Source organism: Bos taurus, chromosome 10, assembly GCF_002263795.3.
Source record: "Bos taurus isolate L1 Dominette 01449 registration number 42190680 breed Hereford chromosome 10, ARS-UCD2.0, whole genome shotgun sequence".
Taxonomy (NCBI): Eukaryota; Metazoa; Chordata; class Mammalia; order Artiodactyla; family Bovidae; genus Bos; species Bos taurus.
In genome coordinates this window covers 36,291,218-36,306,927 of record NC_037337.1, presented here as the reverse complement: position 1 = coordinate 36,306,927, position 15,710 = coordinate 36,291,218, and the positions used below count along the sequence as shown (strand labels likewise).

The following is a 15,710-nucleotide window of genomic DNA, read 5'->3' as shown; positions in this document are numbered from 1 at the left end:
CTTCCTGACCCAGGGATCGAACCCGCGTCTCTTACATCTCCTGCATTGGCAGGCAGGTTTTTTAACACTAGCGGCGCCAGCTGGGAAGCCCTGGTCACTTTTACTCGCCTTCTAACCCATTCTCGATTCGCCTTTCCAGATCTCTGCTGGCTCCGCCCCCCTGGTAGTGCCTGTGGCCCCGCCCCCTAGGGAAAAACCTGGCCACGAGGTGGAGTCTCGAAGGGCTGCTCACCCCCGCCTTCTTATAGGCGCGCGAGGCTGCTAGTTGGCACCGTTTGATGACGTCACGGTCATTGACAGAGAAGCCGCGGCCTTCGCCACAGTAGCTAGCGGTAGTAAGAGTGAGTTGAGGTCCAGACAGGCTGGGGCGCCTTCAAAGGGCGCGGCGGAAAGGCCAGGGTTTTGTAGCCAGGGCGGCGGGTTTGTGGTCTGCAGTGTCGTGAGGCTGGGGGGTGGATTTGGAAGCCCATCGACCTGACTCCGGTATCAGGCTTAGGGGGCGTGTTGGAGGGGAGGCTGCGAAGGGCCGAGTGGGCGGCGTGGTAGTCAGGCCTGGGGGCTAGCAGAAACCTTAAGGTCGGGACTAGGGTGAGGGTGGCGAATGCTCGGGGTCTGGGCAGGGAGATTATCTTACAGGGTTCGGCTTTGGCGATGGGTGGACCACACTCACGAATCTCTCTCCCTTCCTTCGCCCGCTTGCTCCTGGTGGCTCACGCGGGCTGCAGGTGTAGCATGTCTAGTCTGGGGACCTTGGGTGGCGCCCGCGCCGGGCTAGGACTGTTGCTGGGCACCGCCGCGGGCCTTGGATTCCTATGTGCCCTTTATAGCCAGCGGTGGAAACGGACCCAGCGCCGCGGCCAGAGCCAGAGTCAGTCCAACTCTCTGGACTACACGCAGACTTCAGAGCCTGGACGCCAAGGTAGGAGCGGGGCTATTGAGGCCTCAGTGACTGTTGAGGGGGTGGGCTTGGGGTCGGGGCTGCTTGTAGCAGAACCTGCGGGACAGGACAACAGGAAAAACTAGGCGGGTGGGTGCGGGGCCCGAGAGTTTCAAGTTTGGGGAAAGTTTATCGAAAAGGAAAAGCAGTCTTCCTCTTCTGTCGTCTTTTTCCTGTGATCCCAGGAAAGTATATAGTGAAAAGGCTTAGCTTTCACTTTTAGTTCTGGCCGCAGAAGTGCTGTGTATGTATTAAAGTTACTTGCTTAGTGTGGTTGAGGTGTTTAATAAGTAAAGGTCCGAAAGAAAGTAAAAAGAGAATAGTCTTGGAGAAATTAAAATCTTTTGAGGCTTATGTATTAAATTAGGTTAATATTAACATTCGAAGACACCTTGGAGACTATATAGTTCAAGGTTTTGTTTTTTTAAATCCTTCTTATGAGTAAGTTGAGATTGAAAAAAGTTGTGTAACTTTCCCAAGGCTGTCACAGAGCAAGTAAGTGGCAGGATTGGGCTTGGTCACCTGGTCCTGTGGACTTCCCACAGCATGGGGCCGGGAGTGCACTTACTGCAGTTGAAGCTGAATATGGCTGGGAGCCAGACACAAATGGTTAGTACTTTCAGTTTTGGAAAACTTTAATGTTAACCCATTAGAGCAAAGCATCTAGGGCTCGTCCAAACTACTCCCCTCATGTGTGTGTGTGATAGAAGAGGGTTCAAGTCATCTTGCCTCATGTTCATTGGAAACACATGTTTCCTCTGATGACCAAATGCCAGTTAGTTTTTGAAGAGTCTTAAGAGTTTTCACCTTAGATTGAAATTGTTTGTCAGCATTTTAATAAGCTGGTAGTAAGAGCGCTGCAAGTGTGCTTGCCCTTCCTTTCTTTTCCTTGTATTTTGTTTGTTGGTTTGTAATTTCTCAGCTGTAATCTTTCTTCTACTGAGGTTGGGAGGTGGTAGCCACATTCCCAGGGATCTTTCTTGCTTTACATACTGGAACATTGTTGGGTCTGTACAGTAATCCAGCCTTTATTGTTACTAGATTTCCTCTAACAGCTTTATGCTTGCTTGGACTGTGCGTCCTGCCTTTCTGGTTTCTCTCCTGTTTTTACATTTCCCAGTCCACTTGTCTTAGGTATCCGTTTTCTAGCATTTTAGAATTTACTTAGAGCTCAATTCAGGGCTTGGTGATGATGTTTTTTCCCAGTGGGGTTTGGGTGGGTTTTTCCTGGTGTACCTTTTCTCTCAGTAACTGCCCCTGTTTACCTTGCCACTCTCTGATAATACTAAATGAAGCTCTTGAGAGGAAAGAGTGTTCTTTGCTATTCTTTGTAAAGTGCAAGATCAGAATTTGAGTGAGCTCAGTTTCAGTTTTGCTGTGTGGTAAGGATTGACTGCCTGGGATTTGGGCAGCAGGGCAGCTATCCTGCCTTCTAGGTATCGCACTCTTGCGAGAGCATTCTACATTATCTGCCAAGGTGTACAGTGCTCATGAAGGGCCCTGGGTGCAAGGTTTTTGGAACAAAGGGCTCTTGTGGACTTTTTTGTTTTTTTCCCTTTGGCCATGCTTGCAAGATCTTAGTCCCCTAGCCGGGGATTGAACCTGGACCCTTGGTAGTGAAAGCATGGAATCTTAGCCACTAAACCACCAGAGAATTCCCTGGAGAGCTCTCGTTTAAAGATTGGGACCTTGATTTTTTTTTTTTTCCCGGTTTGTTACCTGGGACTTGTGAATATCTGACCCTCAAAGATCTTTATAAATTGAACTCCAGTGAGAAGTAAGAGTTCTTGAGTTCTGGGTGCAGGATCTTCTCGTCCCTCTAGCCCACGGGCATCGCTGTCTCCTGTCCTCCGTCCTCCAGTCAGGCCGTTGCGGGCAGCCCCGGGTGAGGCTGGTGATGCTGCAGTGCTCTCAAGCCTTCCACGAGGACAGGAGGTGGTACTGGACCGCCTGGAGTTCGTGCTGACCAGCCTGGTGGCGCTGCGGCGGGAGGTAGAAGAGCTGAGGAGCAGCCTGCAGGGGCTTGCTGGGCAGATTGTGGGGGAGGTCCGGTGAGTATTGCAGCCTTCCTTGCTGCCTTGGCCCCTGCACCCTAGCTTTTCCTCGCCCCGACAGCTTTCTCAGCCTTTGTTGTCTGTCTGTAAGGACACAGCCAGTTTTCTGGCTTCTCACCTCTCTGGCAGGGAAGCCATGTGCTTGATTCCTTGCCTTACCTGAGTTCTTGCTGCCTTTGGGCCCTCAGGGTCTATTGCAGCAGCTGAAATACTTTGTCCTGTTTAACCTGGTCTGCTCTGTAGGCTGGGTCCCGCCAGCTGCCCTTCTTGCTCTCCTGAGGGCAGAGACCCCAGAGTTTCTCTGCTTTGGGCCCTTTAATGAGCAGCAGTAGTAAGAGGCTCCCTCATGGTGAGGGGAAAGGCAGGCTGGAAGGGCCTAATGGCACCCTCTGGAAAGGAGCTTACTTTTCAGATCACATATGGAAGAGAACCAGAAAGTGGCTCGGCGGCGAAGGTTCCCATTTGCCCGGGAGAGGAGTGACTCTACCGGCTCCAGCTCTGTCTACTTCACGGCTGCCTCAGGAGCCACGTTCACGGATGCCGAGAGTGAAGGCGGGTGAGTCATGTCTCCTGGAGACAGCTGTGGCTTCAGCCAGGTTACATTGTGTAAAAGTAATGTTCAGAATGAAAAGTTCACACCAAGCTGCTGTAAATAATTTTTAGAACAAGGTAAGGATATAAACAAATGAAATACAAAACAGTTGAAATAAGAAAAACCATCCACCACATGTCATCCGGACAGATGGGAATGTCTAACAGCAGTTAGTGTTTGCATCTGTTATTTTTCTCAGAGTAGGTTTGCTTTTTACCTAGTTATTAGATCCTTTATTTTTGTTTTATTGTAACGTCGGTTGGGTGGTTTCCTGTTATCAGGAGGACTTTGTAAGCTTTGTCTTAACGGCCGTATTTCCTTCACTGAGTGACTGGGCCAGGTCTACAGAGCTGTCTAAGCGCTAAGCACGCTCCCTCCCTCGGGAAGTTCTCTTCCCACGGGGAGATCCGCTTGTGCGCCCTCGCCCTCTTCACAGGTGGGCGGTGACTCACCTGAGTAACTGGTGGGCCAGCAGGTCTGGCCATAGGCCTTACTGTGAGACAGGGCTGCAGGCAGGAGTCTGGTGGAACGCCCAGGTTGGTCAGGCTGAGGGCTTTTTGGTTTTAAACCACGGGTGCCATTTTGAAATTTCCATCCCACGGATGGAGTCTGAATGAACATCTTCGTTGCAGTGCTGTTAATAGCAGCGTCTGCCCGTGTCTGCTTCAAGGCCGCCATCCAGGTGGCCCACGTGGGGTCTAGAGGCTGGTCTCTCTTTGTGGCCTTTGCTGACCTTTCTCCCCCTTCAAAGAAGAGGCTGGTGTAGTGAGCAGTCAGGCCTGTCCTTTCAGGGCAGAACGACTGGTGTAGCTCCAAACATACACATGGAAACCAGAAGCTAAACCAGTCATTCATGATCTTTGCAGCATGTCCCTCTTCAGCTGAAACACTTCATAATATTAACCAGTTTATTCCTCCTTTGTGACAGACAGGTGGGAAGCACTTCAGAGGTATTTCCTTAGTCTCACAAAGGAGAGAGAGGAGCATCTCTTAAGGAGCATTTCTAAGCAACCCAAGGAAGCCAGTTACTTGACATTTGAACTTTATGAGTGTGGAACATAAGGACAGGTCACAGCTCTGCCCAAGACTAGGATAATAGAACTCAAACCCCTTCATGATGATTTTAAGAAATTGTACAGGCTTCTGGGGGCAGCACGAGCCAGAGTGATTAACCAGGGAAGTTTATGGGTGCTTCGTAGCTTAGGGTGCTCACTGGGGCTCCCAAAGCCATACAGGGCAGGACAGGGCTGCCAGCTGCCTGTAGCAGCTGGAGAGAAAGGGTGGCTTCCTTAATAACAGCTCCAGCAGGCTTAGCCTTATGACCGATCCTGTGGCATGTGGAAGCCGATGGTCGTGCATGGTGCAAGACTGGTTTAGCCGACTGCTCTCAGGAGCAATGGCCGTGGTGAATCATTCATTTGGTCATGGTCAAGGAGACCAAGCCTTGGGAATGGCTTATTATTTTTTTTTAATTTTATTTTATTTTTAAACTTTACAGTATTGTATTGGTTTTGCCAAATATCGAAATGAATCCGCCACAGGTATACATGTGTTCCCCATCCTGAACCCTCCTCCCTCCTCCTTCCCCATACCATCCCTCTGGGTCATCCCACTGCACCAGCCCCAAGCATCCAGTATCGTGCATCGAACCTGGACTGGCGACTTGTTCCATATATGATATTGGGAATGGCTTTAAACCTGTGGGCCCTGGGGAAGGAGAGCTTCTTTGAGGGATGAAAGAATAAGACTATTTGATGGACAGCTCTGCGCCACTGAAAGCTGTGTTCTCGCTTTCTTCCAAATAAAACAGCTCCCAGGGGATCAGCTGAATATGCCAGAGTCCGAATCACTGGGTGGGTCAGTGAGCTTGTTCCCAGAGCCTTGTTGCAAATGCAGCTTTACTTCCCTCCTTGCAAAACCCAACTCGCCCTAATACCAGCTCCCCTGGCAAACCTGCCCAGGCATTCCAGCCAGGAGCCACTGCCGGCAGCCTCATTGCCACTCCTCCTTGGGTGTTTGCTTATCACCTCATTCCTCTTGGTCTTATCTTCCCCGCCACTGTGGGGTCAGGGCCCAGGCCTGCTTGTCTTTGCCTCAGCTCAGCACCTCTTATGGGGCTTAGCAGTTGGAGGAAAGAAATGTAATTGCTGGGAGGGCTGTGTGTGTAAGAGTCCTTGATCCCTGACGCGGGGGCTCTCCTTAAGGAGCAGAGTTGGCCTCCTTGCCTCAAGGGAGCCTGGAGTCCTTGCTCCACAGTGGGAACAGTGTGTCTAGCTTGAGTGCACAGGACTAAAGGACCTTTTCAGAGGTCTGTACTCATCTCAAAAGCTGCCGGGCATGTTGAACAAAAGGGTCACCACTTTTTCTCTGGTGGATTTCACCAGCAGCTGGGTATGTGGTCCAAGAAATGTGGGAGAATGCTGCGATACCAGCTGTCACTGGGTGGCAGCAAGGTCCCCCGACCTCTCCTTTTCCTTGCCCATGTGAACTCCCCGGCCTTTACGGCCTAGAGCGATCACAGCACTGAAGGACCTTCCTCCCTGCTTCCTTCCCTGGAGACTGCGCTCAGGCAGGATGAGAGCAGGGGTCTCTCCCCATATGCCGAGGCAGCCTTCAGCTGAGCAGGGAATGAGTGGGGTCTCCTGTTCTTTTTGCAACATGAAGTGATGAGACTCAAGCTTGCACCTGCCAAAAATTCATTTACTCATTTTGCCTCTGGGCCTGGTTGGGCTGAGTAGGGGCACTGGTAGCCACTGATTTGACTTTCTGGATGGGGCAGGTTATTGTCTAAGCCTAGGAGCCTAAGAGAGTTTCTCTAGGCTGCCCCTGTGTGGTCTTGCTCACCACCACCCAGGTTGGTTGTGAAATCTGATACCACTTGTCCTTGTCCCTTTTTTTTACTGCAAATTGCTTGAGGGGGGAGATACTTCTATAACCTCTTTAAAAAGCAAGGTTAAGAAGGTTTTAAATATTTTCCAATTTCTTGTAATAGATGTTTCTGGAGCCCCTTTGTTAAATGCATCTGAAAGCTCCTCTATAAAGAAATAGGATGGGTGGACTGGACCCCAGGTCTGGTTACTCACTTGGTCCCTGTCCTCTCTGGCTTTGCAGACGAGGAGGACAGCACTTGGACCTGCAGTACTCAGCCCCCTTGACCTTAGGCTATCTTGTTGTGACTTTGTTTGTGTCTCTCCTTCGGGTCTGATTTGCTCCAGCCACAGGGATCCTACCTCTCTTTTATTTCAGGACGGAGGAAGGCTTATCCTTAAGTGACTCAAGGATCTTCCCTGTGTCTTGGAACCTGCTAGCTCAGACAGAACCTGCTTTTCCTTCACTCAGCCTGGGGGCTCTTTGGTGTCTGGTTGTGACCCCTCGAAGCCTTATCTTCTGCTCTGCTCAGTTTTTGTCTGACTCAGTTGGCAGTTGGAGAAAACAGTATCATTAGCTGCTGGTGGAGGCAAAGATCCAGGAGAAACAGTGGATGCAATCAGAGTTGAGCTCCCCAGGAGACACCTGGATGGCAGCCCCACAGACACCTTCCTAAGGGATTGCTTGCATCTTCGGCCTTTCTTGCTTCCAGCTGCAGCCCTCCCCCGCTCCCCCCACCAGTTCCCAAGGTTTCCAAGGGCTACTCCTGTTGTGGTTGAGGTTTGGTTACTGACTTGGGACAGAGGTATACATTGAATTGAGAAAGAAAATATGTATATCTGTGGCTACCCACAGCCACAGAGGCTGGCATCCACCCATGTTGGTTCTGGCAGGTGCATTTGGCTGATAAAGCAAAAATGATTGACAAACCCTTCCCCTCGTGAGCCATCGAGCTCCACCTACATCTGAAGGTTTTTATCTTAAACTTTTATTACTTTACTTATAAGAATATATGGTCCCTAAAGCAATCCCATCTAATACTAAAATATAGGGGGGATATTAATTCCTCTGCCCTGAGAGGTCTACTGACATTTTGTTGATACCTTTCTAGGCTTTCTCTGTTTTCTGGCAGACGTGGTGGTAGCTAAGCAGGGGCTTCTCATATCGGCCTCTGACTGTCACAGGGCTCCGAGTTGGTCATTCTTCCCCTCCCAGATCATTTTCCTGTGGTTCCCTAGGAAGCATTCTCTCAGGACTGAGTCCCCCCTCAGTGAGGGGCATGGCTCACGGTCAGTGCTGATGGCTGCAGCGCTGTGGAGAGCCCCTCTGTGGAGGAGGCTAGACCCCTGGTGGTCTGAGGTTAAGTAATCCCCTCCCTTGCCCTTGTCACTTTGTTTCCCCGCCACAGCTACACAACAGCCAATGCTGAGTCTGACTATGAGCGGGACTCTGAAAGGGAGAGTGACGGTGACGGTGAAGATGAAGTGAGCTGCGAGACCGTGAAGATGGGCAGAAAGGACTCCTTGGACCTGGAGGTGGAGGTGGCTTTGGGTCTGGAGCCTGAAGCCCCGGAGGCTGGAGGCTCCCCTGGCCAGGAAGATGTGATGCCGCTCCTGCAGCAGGCAGACGAGCTGCACCAGGGCAGTGAGCAGGGCAAGCGGGAGGGCTTCCAGCTGCTGCTCAACAACAAGCTGGTGGTGAGGCTCCAACGGCCCGTCTACCCTCCTTCCCCTGCTCACTCCCACGAGTATGTCAGTGACCCTGCCAGGTGACATGGGAAGGGAAATGAGGGTGACACGGCGAGTTTCTGCATCTACCCTCAGGGTCGTACACCCTTTTCCAAGGAGGCCAAGTGCTGCCCCTAGGGGCCTGTGTACTCCCTGCCCCAGCGCTTCCTCCCCCACCACCCCCTGGGTAGTTGGCTCTGGCTCTCAGCATAGGGAGAAATGTGGAAAGAACTGAAACTTTCCCCTTTTATTTCCCTGAGGCAGACCCACAGCTGCTTGCCCCATTTGAAGTTTTCATCACCAGTGACAAGTGTCTGGGTCACTCAATCACAGTTCCCTTCTCAAGTTCACTGCCAGAATTTATGCAGAAAGACTGAAGGCAGGAGAAGGGGACGACAGGATGAGATGGTTTGGTTCGGTGGCATCACCGACTTGATGGACATGAGTTTGAGTAGGCTCCGGGAGTTGGTGATGGACAGGGAAGCCTGGCGTGCTGCAGTCCATGGTGTCGCAGAGTTGGACGCGACTGAAGTGAACTGAGCTATAAATGCCCTCAGTTAGAATTTCCCTTTTCCTGGGCCTTGCCACATGCTCTTGCTGTGACTCATTACATGTTGGAGTTGGCCTTCCCTCCTCATAGCATTGGGAGGCCAGGAGGCACCCACTTTGTGGGTTGTGCAGTCTACTGACTAGAGATGATGTCACCACCTAACTGCAGGTGAGAGGCCATGTAGATGGCCTGATATCAGTGTTTACGACACAGAGAGAAGGTCAGGGCTCCAGTTCTCTGCAGCTGAGAAGGAGCCCTCATCCCTCTCTTTGGATTGCAGCATGGAAGCCGGCAGGACTTTCTCTGGCGCCTGGCCCGGGCCTACAGTGACATGTGTGAGCTTACCGAGGAGGCGAGTGAGAAGAGGTCCTATGCCCTAAGTGGTAAGTGCTGACAGCCTCCTGGTGCAGCTGACTGATTCTGAGGGTGGAGCCAGCCCAGTGGCTTGGGGCCCAGGGGACCCACCAAGACGCAGGCTATCAGGGCAGCTGGGGCTCAGGTACTCAGCAGGGACAGACTGGCTCCCAGAGACCCATTTCCTCCTGGAGACACAGAATAGTCTCTGCTTTTCTGCACGGTATGGGGCTTGAGTCACACAGGCATATGTGACTGTAGCACAGCTGGCCTTGAACATCAGTGATTTGAGCAGCGCAAGCACATACAGTCCGTGGTTGCTTGGGCCTGAGGATTTGTTGTTGCTTAGTTGCTAAGTTGTGTCGGACTCTGCAACTCCATGGACTGTAGCCTGCCAGGCTCCTGTCCATGGGATTTCCCAGGCAAGAACACTGGAGTTGCCATTTTCTTCTCCAGGGCATCTTTCTGACCCAGGGATTGAACCCTCGTCTCCTGTACTGGCAGGCAGATCCTCTACTGGTGAGCCAGAGGGCTGACTATGTTACACGTGGATTTCTGACTGGGCAGAGGGCCAGTAACCCCTGCATTGTTCAGGGTCATTTGTGGTTGTTTCATTAGCACTGTTCTTTGTCCTAATTCTTTAACTACAAAGGGCAAAACCTTTCTTAACCTGAGGAGGGTTTTTTTTTTTGCTGCTGTTTAAGACTCTAGTTTCAGTTATGGAGCCTGTGGGGCAGGTGTTTAAGAACATAATGAGTGGAGTACGTTTGGTGAGTGCCAGGAAGGAGTAGTTTGGGAGAATACCACTAGCCTACAAGCCCGTGGGGTCTACTAGCCAGCTCTGTTGTCAGAACCTGTCCCCGGGCATGTAGGGTGCATCTGACTCATGCCAGGTTCATGGCCTGTCCTCTACTGTCGTGAAGTTAAGACCCTTGAGATTTTAGAGACTGGTTTTACGGGCAAGATGTGTCCTGACTAGCTACACAGCCTCTGAGTCAGGCACCGTCGGTGGACTTCCACATCTCGTAGTACAGCCTCGCAGACATTGAATTTTTGATAATGTAGAGTCTGACAGTACCTCAAGGTCGTCATTCTATAAACTGTTGTAGAATTCTGCCAATACAGAAAGGTCAGTTGAGCTGAATGTTTGATCTTCAGAAAAATCCCTGGAAGTTTTAACTGAAGGTGCTTAATTACTGTCTGTTTCTTTTCAAAAGTTTCTGCTACCTTTCCTGTGTTTCAGGTGAGGATTCTGATCAGCGTTTGGGGCTGGTGTCTGGACTCTTGGTGGCAACAACCACCTTTCCTTTTCCTTTTGATCATCTCTTAGTACTAATAGCCAACGTGAACCCTGAAGGTGGAGATGGAGCAGTGGTTAGAGAAGCAGCTATGCCCACACTGGTATGGCTCCTTGTAGCACCCCCAGACAGATCTGTTCCTTCTGGAGGTCAGGGGACTATGGAGAGACTTTGAAGGCTCTGCTCTGTGATTCTAGCCTTTTAGGACCATTGTTGGTGGATCTAAAGTTCATTTTGTGTTGCCTCTAGAAGCTGGACCATCAGGAGGCTGCAGGAACTGGTTGCCTTATTCTTCACCGTTATTTCCCTAGTGAGTGAGTGCTTTGAAGCGGGCAGAGTAAAGTCCCCTAAAAGACAGTGTCCCTCAGTGGTAGAGCCACATGGTTCTGCTTGGATAGGGGAATTGTAGGGTTCTCACCTGTTCTCTTTAAATGTATTTGTTGCATATACAAAATTATACCATGATTACTATCACTTATACATGAGGAAACATTTCAGATTAGCCAGCCTATCACCTTAACACCTTAATTTTGTTCCATTCCCTGTGTTCCCTTTCAAGCCCTCACCATTGAAAATTTCTTTTTATTATTTCAAATTTTTATTATACAGTTGACTTAATAATGTTTCAGAGGTACAGCGAAGTTATTCAGTTATACATAGATATACTTTGCAGATTCTTTTCCATTATAGGTTATTACAAGATATTCAATATAGTTCTCTGCTACACAGTAGGTCCTTGTTGTTTATCTATTTAATATATAGTAGTTCATATCTGTTAATCTCGAATTCCAAATTTATCCCTCCCCTTTGGTAACTAGTTTGTTTTCTGAGTCTGTTTTGTAAATAAGTTCATTTGTATCATTTTTAAAAAATATGTTTCACACATAAGTGATGTATATTTGTCTTTCTTTGTCTTATTTATTTCACTTAGTATGATCTCTAGGTCTGTCCATGTTGCTAAAAATGGCATTATTTCATTCTCTTTTATGGAAGCCCTCTTCTAATCAGATGTCCCATTTCGCAGTGTTCTGTTTTCTCCAGTGCGTAGGTGTAACGGTTCTGATCTGGAGGGCTCCAGCTCCTTGATGTTCTAGGGGACCCTTGTCAAGAGCCTGCATGTGATTAGGCCTTGATTTCTGTTAGTTTTGGTGCCTGGAAAACTTGGGTAAGGACTACATGAAAGTCATCCTTGGTCAGATGCCAGGTCATTTGGCTCTAGTGAGGAGTTCTGGCCCAGAGCCATGGTTACTGTTCCTAGATCATGGTCCTCTTGAGAATCCAATCAAAGCTGTGGACCCTCTCAAGAAAATGGACTTATGCCTAATATTTCAGTGGGATTTCATGGACACCCTAAGGCCTATCCACAGACCCCAAATCAAAAACTCTCCAGGTAATGATCTACTAGGGCAACTGTGATTGCTTTCGAGTCCTTTTATATTTGCAGTGCTCTGAGCATGTCGGGTGGGTGTTGTATAGCTGGGACAGCTGATGACAGAGATAGGGAAAGCAAGGCAAAGTGGAAGTTATCCTTGAAAAGCTATTTGTATCTCTTCACTCTGCTCAAGTGCATAACTATTTATAAGTCCTGCTTGGGTGGGAACTGTGAGAGCTAGAGCAGACCATCCTCCCACAGCCTTTCCCGTGGAGGGGTCACGGGAGCCCGAGTCAACTCTGGATCACTTCTGTCTTACAGGAAAAGAAGAAGCTGAGGTCGCTCTGGAGAAGGGGAATGAGAATGCGGAGTGTCATCAGTGGTAATAACACCCTGCAGGGCCCCAGAAAGAGCCCAGCATGGGTTAGAGTGGAGCAGAGCCCTTTCTTTTCTCTGCCCTGGCCAAACAGGCATTTGCCAGAGGCACCAGGAGAGGAAGCTCTGGCCTTTATTTTCATATGTCCCAATCCTCCCCCAAGCCAGGGACCCAGGGGAGTTTCCTTCGGGAAGTGCCTTGGGAGTGAGACAAGGGAAGAGTAGTACAGCTTCCTGTTGAAACTTGGAGAAATGAGTAGCTTTCTTATGTCATCCCTGGCTTCAACCTTGAGGCTCCTGGCTCCTCAGGGAGGTTGGGACATTGGCCGTTCCCCTCTCCCATACAAGCTCTTCATTCCCCTAGCTGCGATCCCTGGCTGGTGGTGGACTTTGGCTTCTTCGCTTTGCTGGCATGAGGAAACATAGATGTGAGCTCACCCCCAGGAAGTTCAGCAGTCAGTATTAGTCCACAAAAGCATCAGCCCTGTTTGTGATCTCATGTGGGCAAAGTCCTGCCACCTTGTGTGGGTCAGGGCCAACCTGGAGGCCTGGTTCTAGCACCTCAGTTTTAGTCAGTGTTCCTTTTCCACTCCCTGCTGCTTTCTGTAACTCTGCCCTCAGATTGTGAGCTGGAGAGCCCTTGTTTCCCCATCTGTTGCTGAAACTTTGCAGTGCCTCTTTTTAGATGCCAGGTCACTGTTTCTTAGACCTTTGTTTTTAAAGACAGAAAATGGGAAGCTGGATGGCTTTGTTTCCCTGGGAGGGTGTGGAGGAGAGGGCTGAAATCGGAGGCCTTTTCTTCCTCTGCTTCTGTTGCTAATTTTAGAGTATCCCCTTCCCAAACAGCTTCCCAGTGACGTACCAACTAAGCAGACAGTGTATTCACGTTTCTTACACATTGATGCTGATTTTTAGAGACCTGCTTAAGTTTTTATGACAGCTATGGCTATACTGATCATGAGGGGACATTTGGATTGAGACCTTGTCTAAATTTTAAGTATAAAAGAGCCCACTTTTTGTACCCAGTGTACTTTGGGGAACTGTGAACCTACCACTGTATCTGCTAAAGAATATGAATTGGGACCATAGGTCTGTGAAAAGAGGAATTATGTACAGATGAAGTACTGGGCAGTGCCGTCAGCCCTGGGTGGGAAGCCCCTTCCTGGCAGGGACGGTCCTCAGTCCTGAGCCTGCCGCTGCTCTCCCCCTAGGTATGCAGTGCTTTGTGGTCAGCTGGCTGAGCATGAGGGCATCCAGAGGCGCATCCAGAGTGGCTTTAGCTTCAAGGTGAGAAAGGCTTCTCTTCCTTCCCTGGTGCTGGTCTCGTGCAGATTACCTGCTCCAACCTAGCTCTTTGCAAAGGTGTTCCTACCCTACAGCTCTGTGACTTGCCTTTCTTCCCTTAGTAACTCTGCTCTCTGATGTTAACTTGTTTGTATTTCCGCTCTAGGAGCATGTGGACAAAGCCATTGCTCTCAAGCCAGAAAACCCCATGGCTCACTTTCTCCTCGGCAGGTGGTGCTACCAGGTGAGCTAGATTTCAGGGCTTGACACAAGGGCCCAAACTACCCTGAGACACTGATCACCGTGCAGTGAAGATCAGGTCACCTCAGCATGGTCTGGCTTATGTGTCCTTCCCTCCAGGCAGTCATGGGAGTGGTGACTGGATGCAGTCCTATTTGGCCCCTTTTCCTTTCAGTACAGAACATTTATTGTTCTTAAAGATACTTAAGTTTTTAGTTACACCTTGATCTTTTGATGGCAGGTCTCTCACCTGAGCTGGCTAGAAAAAAAAACTGCGACAGCCTTGAGTGAAAGCCCCCTTGGTGCCACTGTGCAGGATGCCCTCTCAAGCTTCCTAAAGGTATCAGGGAGGGAAGGGAAGGGTGGACAGCAGCCAGAAAGGCCGGGGTGACCTTGTTTTCCCTAAGGACATTAGTGTATTGGGAGGGGTTTCTGGTAGAGGGGAGTTTTATGTGTGCCTGTTCTGTGGAAAATGAGAAACCACTGGAAGGGCTTATTAAAAAAATGTAGACTCACTGAATCAATCTCCAGGTTGGATACTGAACTCTAATAAACTTTAGCCTGACTTGGATTTCGGAACCTCTTACTGAAATGCATTCTCCCTTCTCTAGGCTGAAGAACTACAGCCAGGATTTTCCAAAGCAGGAAGGATATATATTTGTAAGGTAAACTCATCTGCCCATTTCAACATAGATGAAATATATGTATGTTGATACTTTTTCTTGAAAACATACACTCATTCCCTTCTAGTCTCCTGGTGGTATTTCTCCCAGGTTTTCACTGTTGTCTCTTCTCAGTGCTACAAAGAACTAGGGAAAAACCCTGAAGCTAAAGAGTGGATGAAGTTGGCCCTGGAGCTGCCAAATGTCACTAAAGAGGTAATACTTAAGAGCTTTTCTAATACAGGGTTCTTTCACTGAGTCATTATGTGACTTTTCAGGAAAGAATGTCTTCCCGTGGTTCTTATTTCCCTCCAAAAGAGAGTCTGCACTTTGCATGTGGGATTTTTCGTATACATCTCACCTGGGGAGGAGACAGAGTTCGTAGGTTCCAGGTTGTCCTGGGAAAGTGGGAAAAAGACTGGTAATAGCAAGGAAGCAAAGGGCCCATTCTCAGGTACCAATGGTTTAGGAAATGTTGGCTTGGATTTAAAGTCCTAGTCTTATTCTCTTGTCTTCCTAGGATTCAGCTTTCCAGAAGGACCTGGAAGAATTGGAAGTAATTTTAGGAGAATAATCACATTTCAGTGGGCTTCATGACTCAAGGAAGGAAAAAAATTAAGTCTTTTCCCCTTAGGTCCTGCTTAGATCAGGAAACGGAGCAAGACTGCTTAAGGGAGTGTCTTGACTCCTAGGTCTGACTGCTGCTTGCTACAATTCCCCAATTTCTTCCTACTGGTTAATTTATTCTAATCCCTTACCTAATCTGAAATTGGGGAAGTACTTGAGACCTGGGTTTCTATTACTTTTTCCATAAAGTGAGTTCTCAAAAAATCAAGACTAGTATACACCTGCCCTAGGGTAGAGTGTGGATAAAACACTGGAGGCTCCCTTTCAACTGCTGCTGAGGTGGATGAACTCCAAAGAGCTATAGGAACAAAACACAGAATGTGTACTCTCTAATCTTTTTCACTGATTAATATTCAGAACCAAAATATATAGTCCTAAGATCACACACCCCAACCTACCAGGGCGGAAGGTCGGGGAGTCCATGGGTATTGCCTCTGCTCAATCTATCATGTGGATCGTAACTGTACTCCTGGGCTGAGCGCGGGACCACCTGACTTCCAGTGTCCTGGCAGCTTTTGGAACAGCAGTGCATAAGGCTTATGACTGAAAATGATGATCTGAAGAGTTGCCTGGAATATATTTTGGTACAAACTTGAAATAAATCCAAAATTTAAACTTAACTAGAAGTGATTATAATCCCCTTTCTATGTTTGTTTTCATCTCCTTATTCTTTCTTGGCACTTCAATAACTGTTTCCTACTGGGAGGCTATTGCAGACAAGTAGAAAAATAGTACCAAATAGTTTAGAATAAGCTCTTTGGTTAAAGAAA

General features: G+C 48.9%; 1 protein-coding gene across 8 annotated transcripts; it reads left to right on the top strand.

Moving 5' to 3' along the window:
- Positions 1-292: 292 nt before the first annotated feature.
- RMDN3 (regulator of microtubule dynamics 3) lies at positions 293-15,560 on the top strand. 8 transcript variants are annotated; one of them, XM_024997478.2, is made up of 14 exons: positions 293-341; positions 726-919; positions 2,799-2,988; positions 3,404-3,547; positions 7,860-8,148; positions 9,009-9,111; positions 9,539-9,601; positions 12,074-12,134; positions 13,339-13,414; positions 13,578-13,655; positions 13,893-13,991; positions 14,263-14,316; positions 14,449-14,529; positions 14,834-15,560. In XM_024997478.2, the coding sequence occupies exons 2-14, from the start codon at positions 733-735 to the stop codon at positions 14,885-14,887; spliced, it is 1,479 nt and encodes a 492-aa protein (XP_024853246.1). In that variant the 5' UTR covers positions 293-341; positions 726-732; the 3' UTR covers positions 14,888-15,560. The 8 variants fall into 8 exon arrangements, with proteins under 8 accessions (XP_024853246.1, XP_024853244.1, XP_024853245.1 ...); XM_024997476.2 differs by having other exon boundaries at positions 2,742-2,988; XM_024997477.2 differs by having other exon boundaries at positions 293-483.
- Positions 15,561-15,710: the final 150 nt, after the last annotated feature.

Bases quoted from the DNA above. Each gene is read 5' to 3' on its own strand.
- RMDN3 (XM_024997476.2), top strand. From the start codon at position 733: ATGTCTAGTCTGGGGACCTTGGGTGGCGCCCGCGCCGGGCTAGGACTG. The intron at 9,602-12,073 runs GTGAGCCAGAGG...TCTGTCTTACAG, and splicing joins GGCAGGCAGATCCTCTACTG to GAAAAGAAGAAGCTGAGGTC. The intron at 13,415-13,577 runs GTGAGAAAGGCT...TTTCCGCTCTAG, and splicing joins AGAGTGGCTTTAGCTTCAAG to GAGCATGTGGACAAAGCCAT.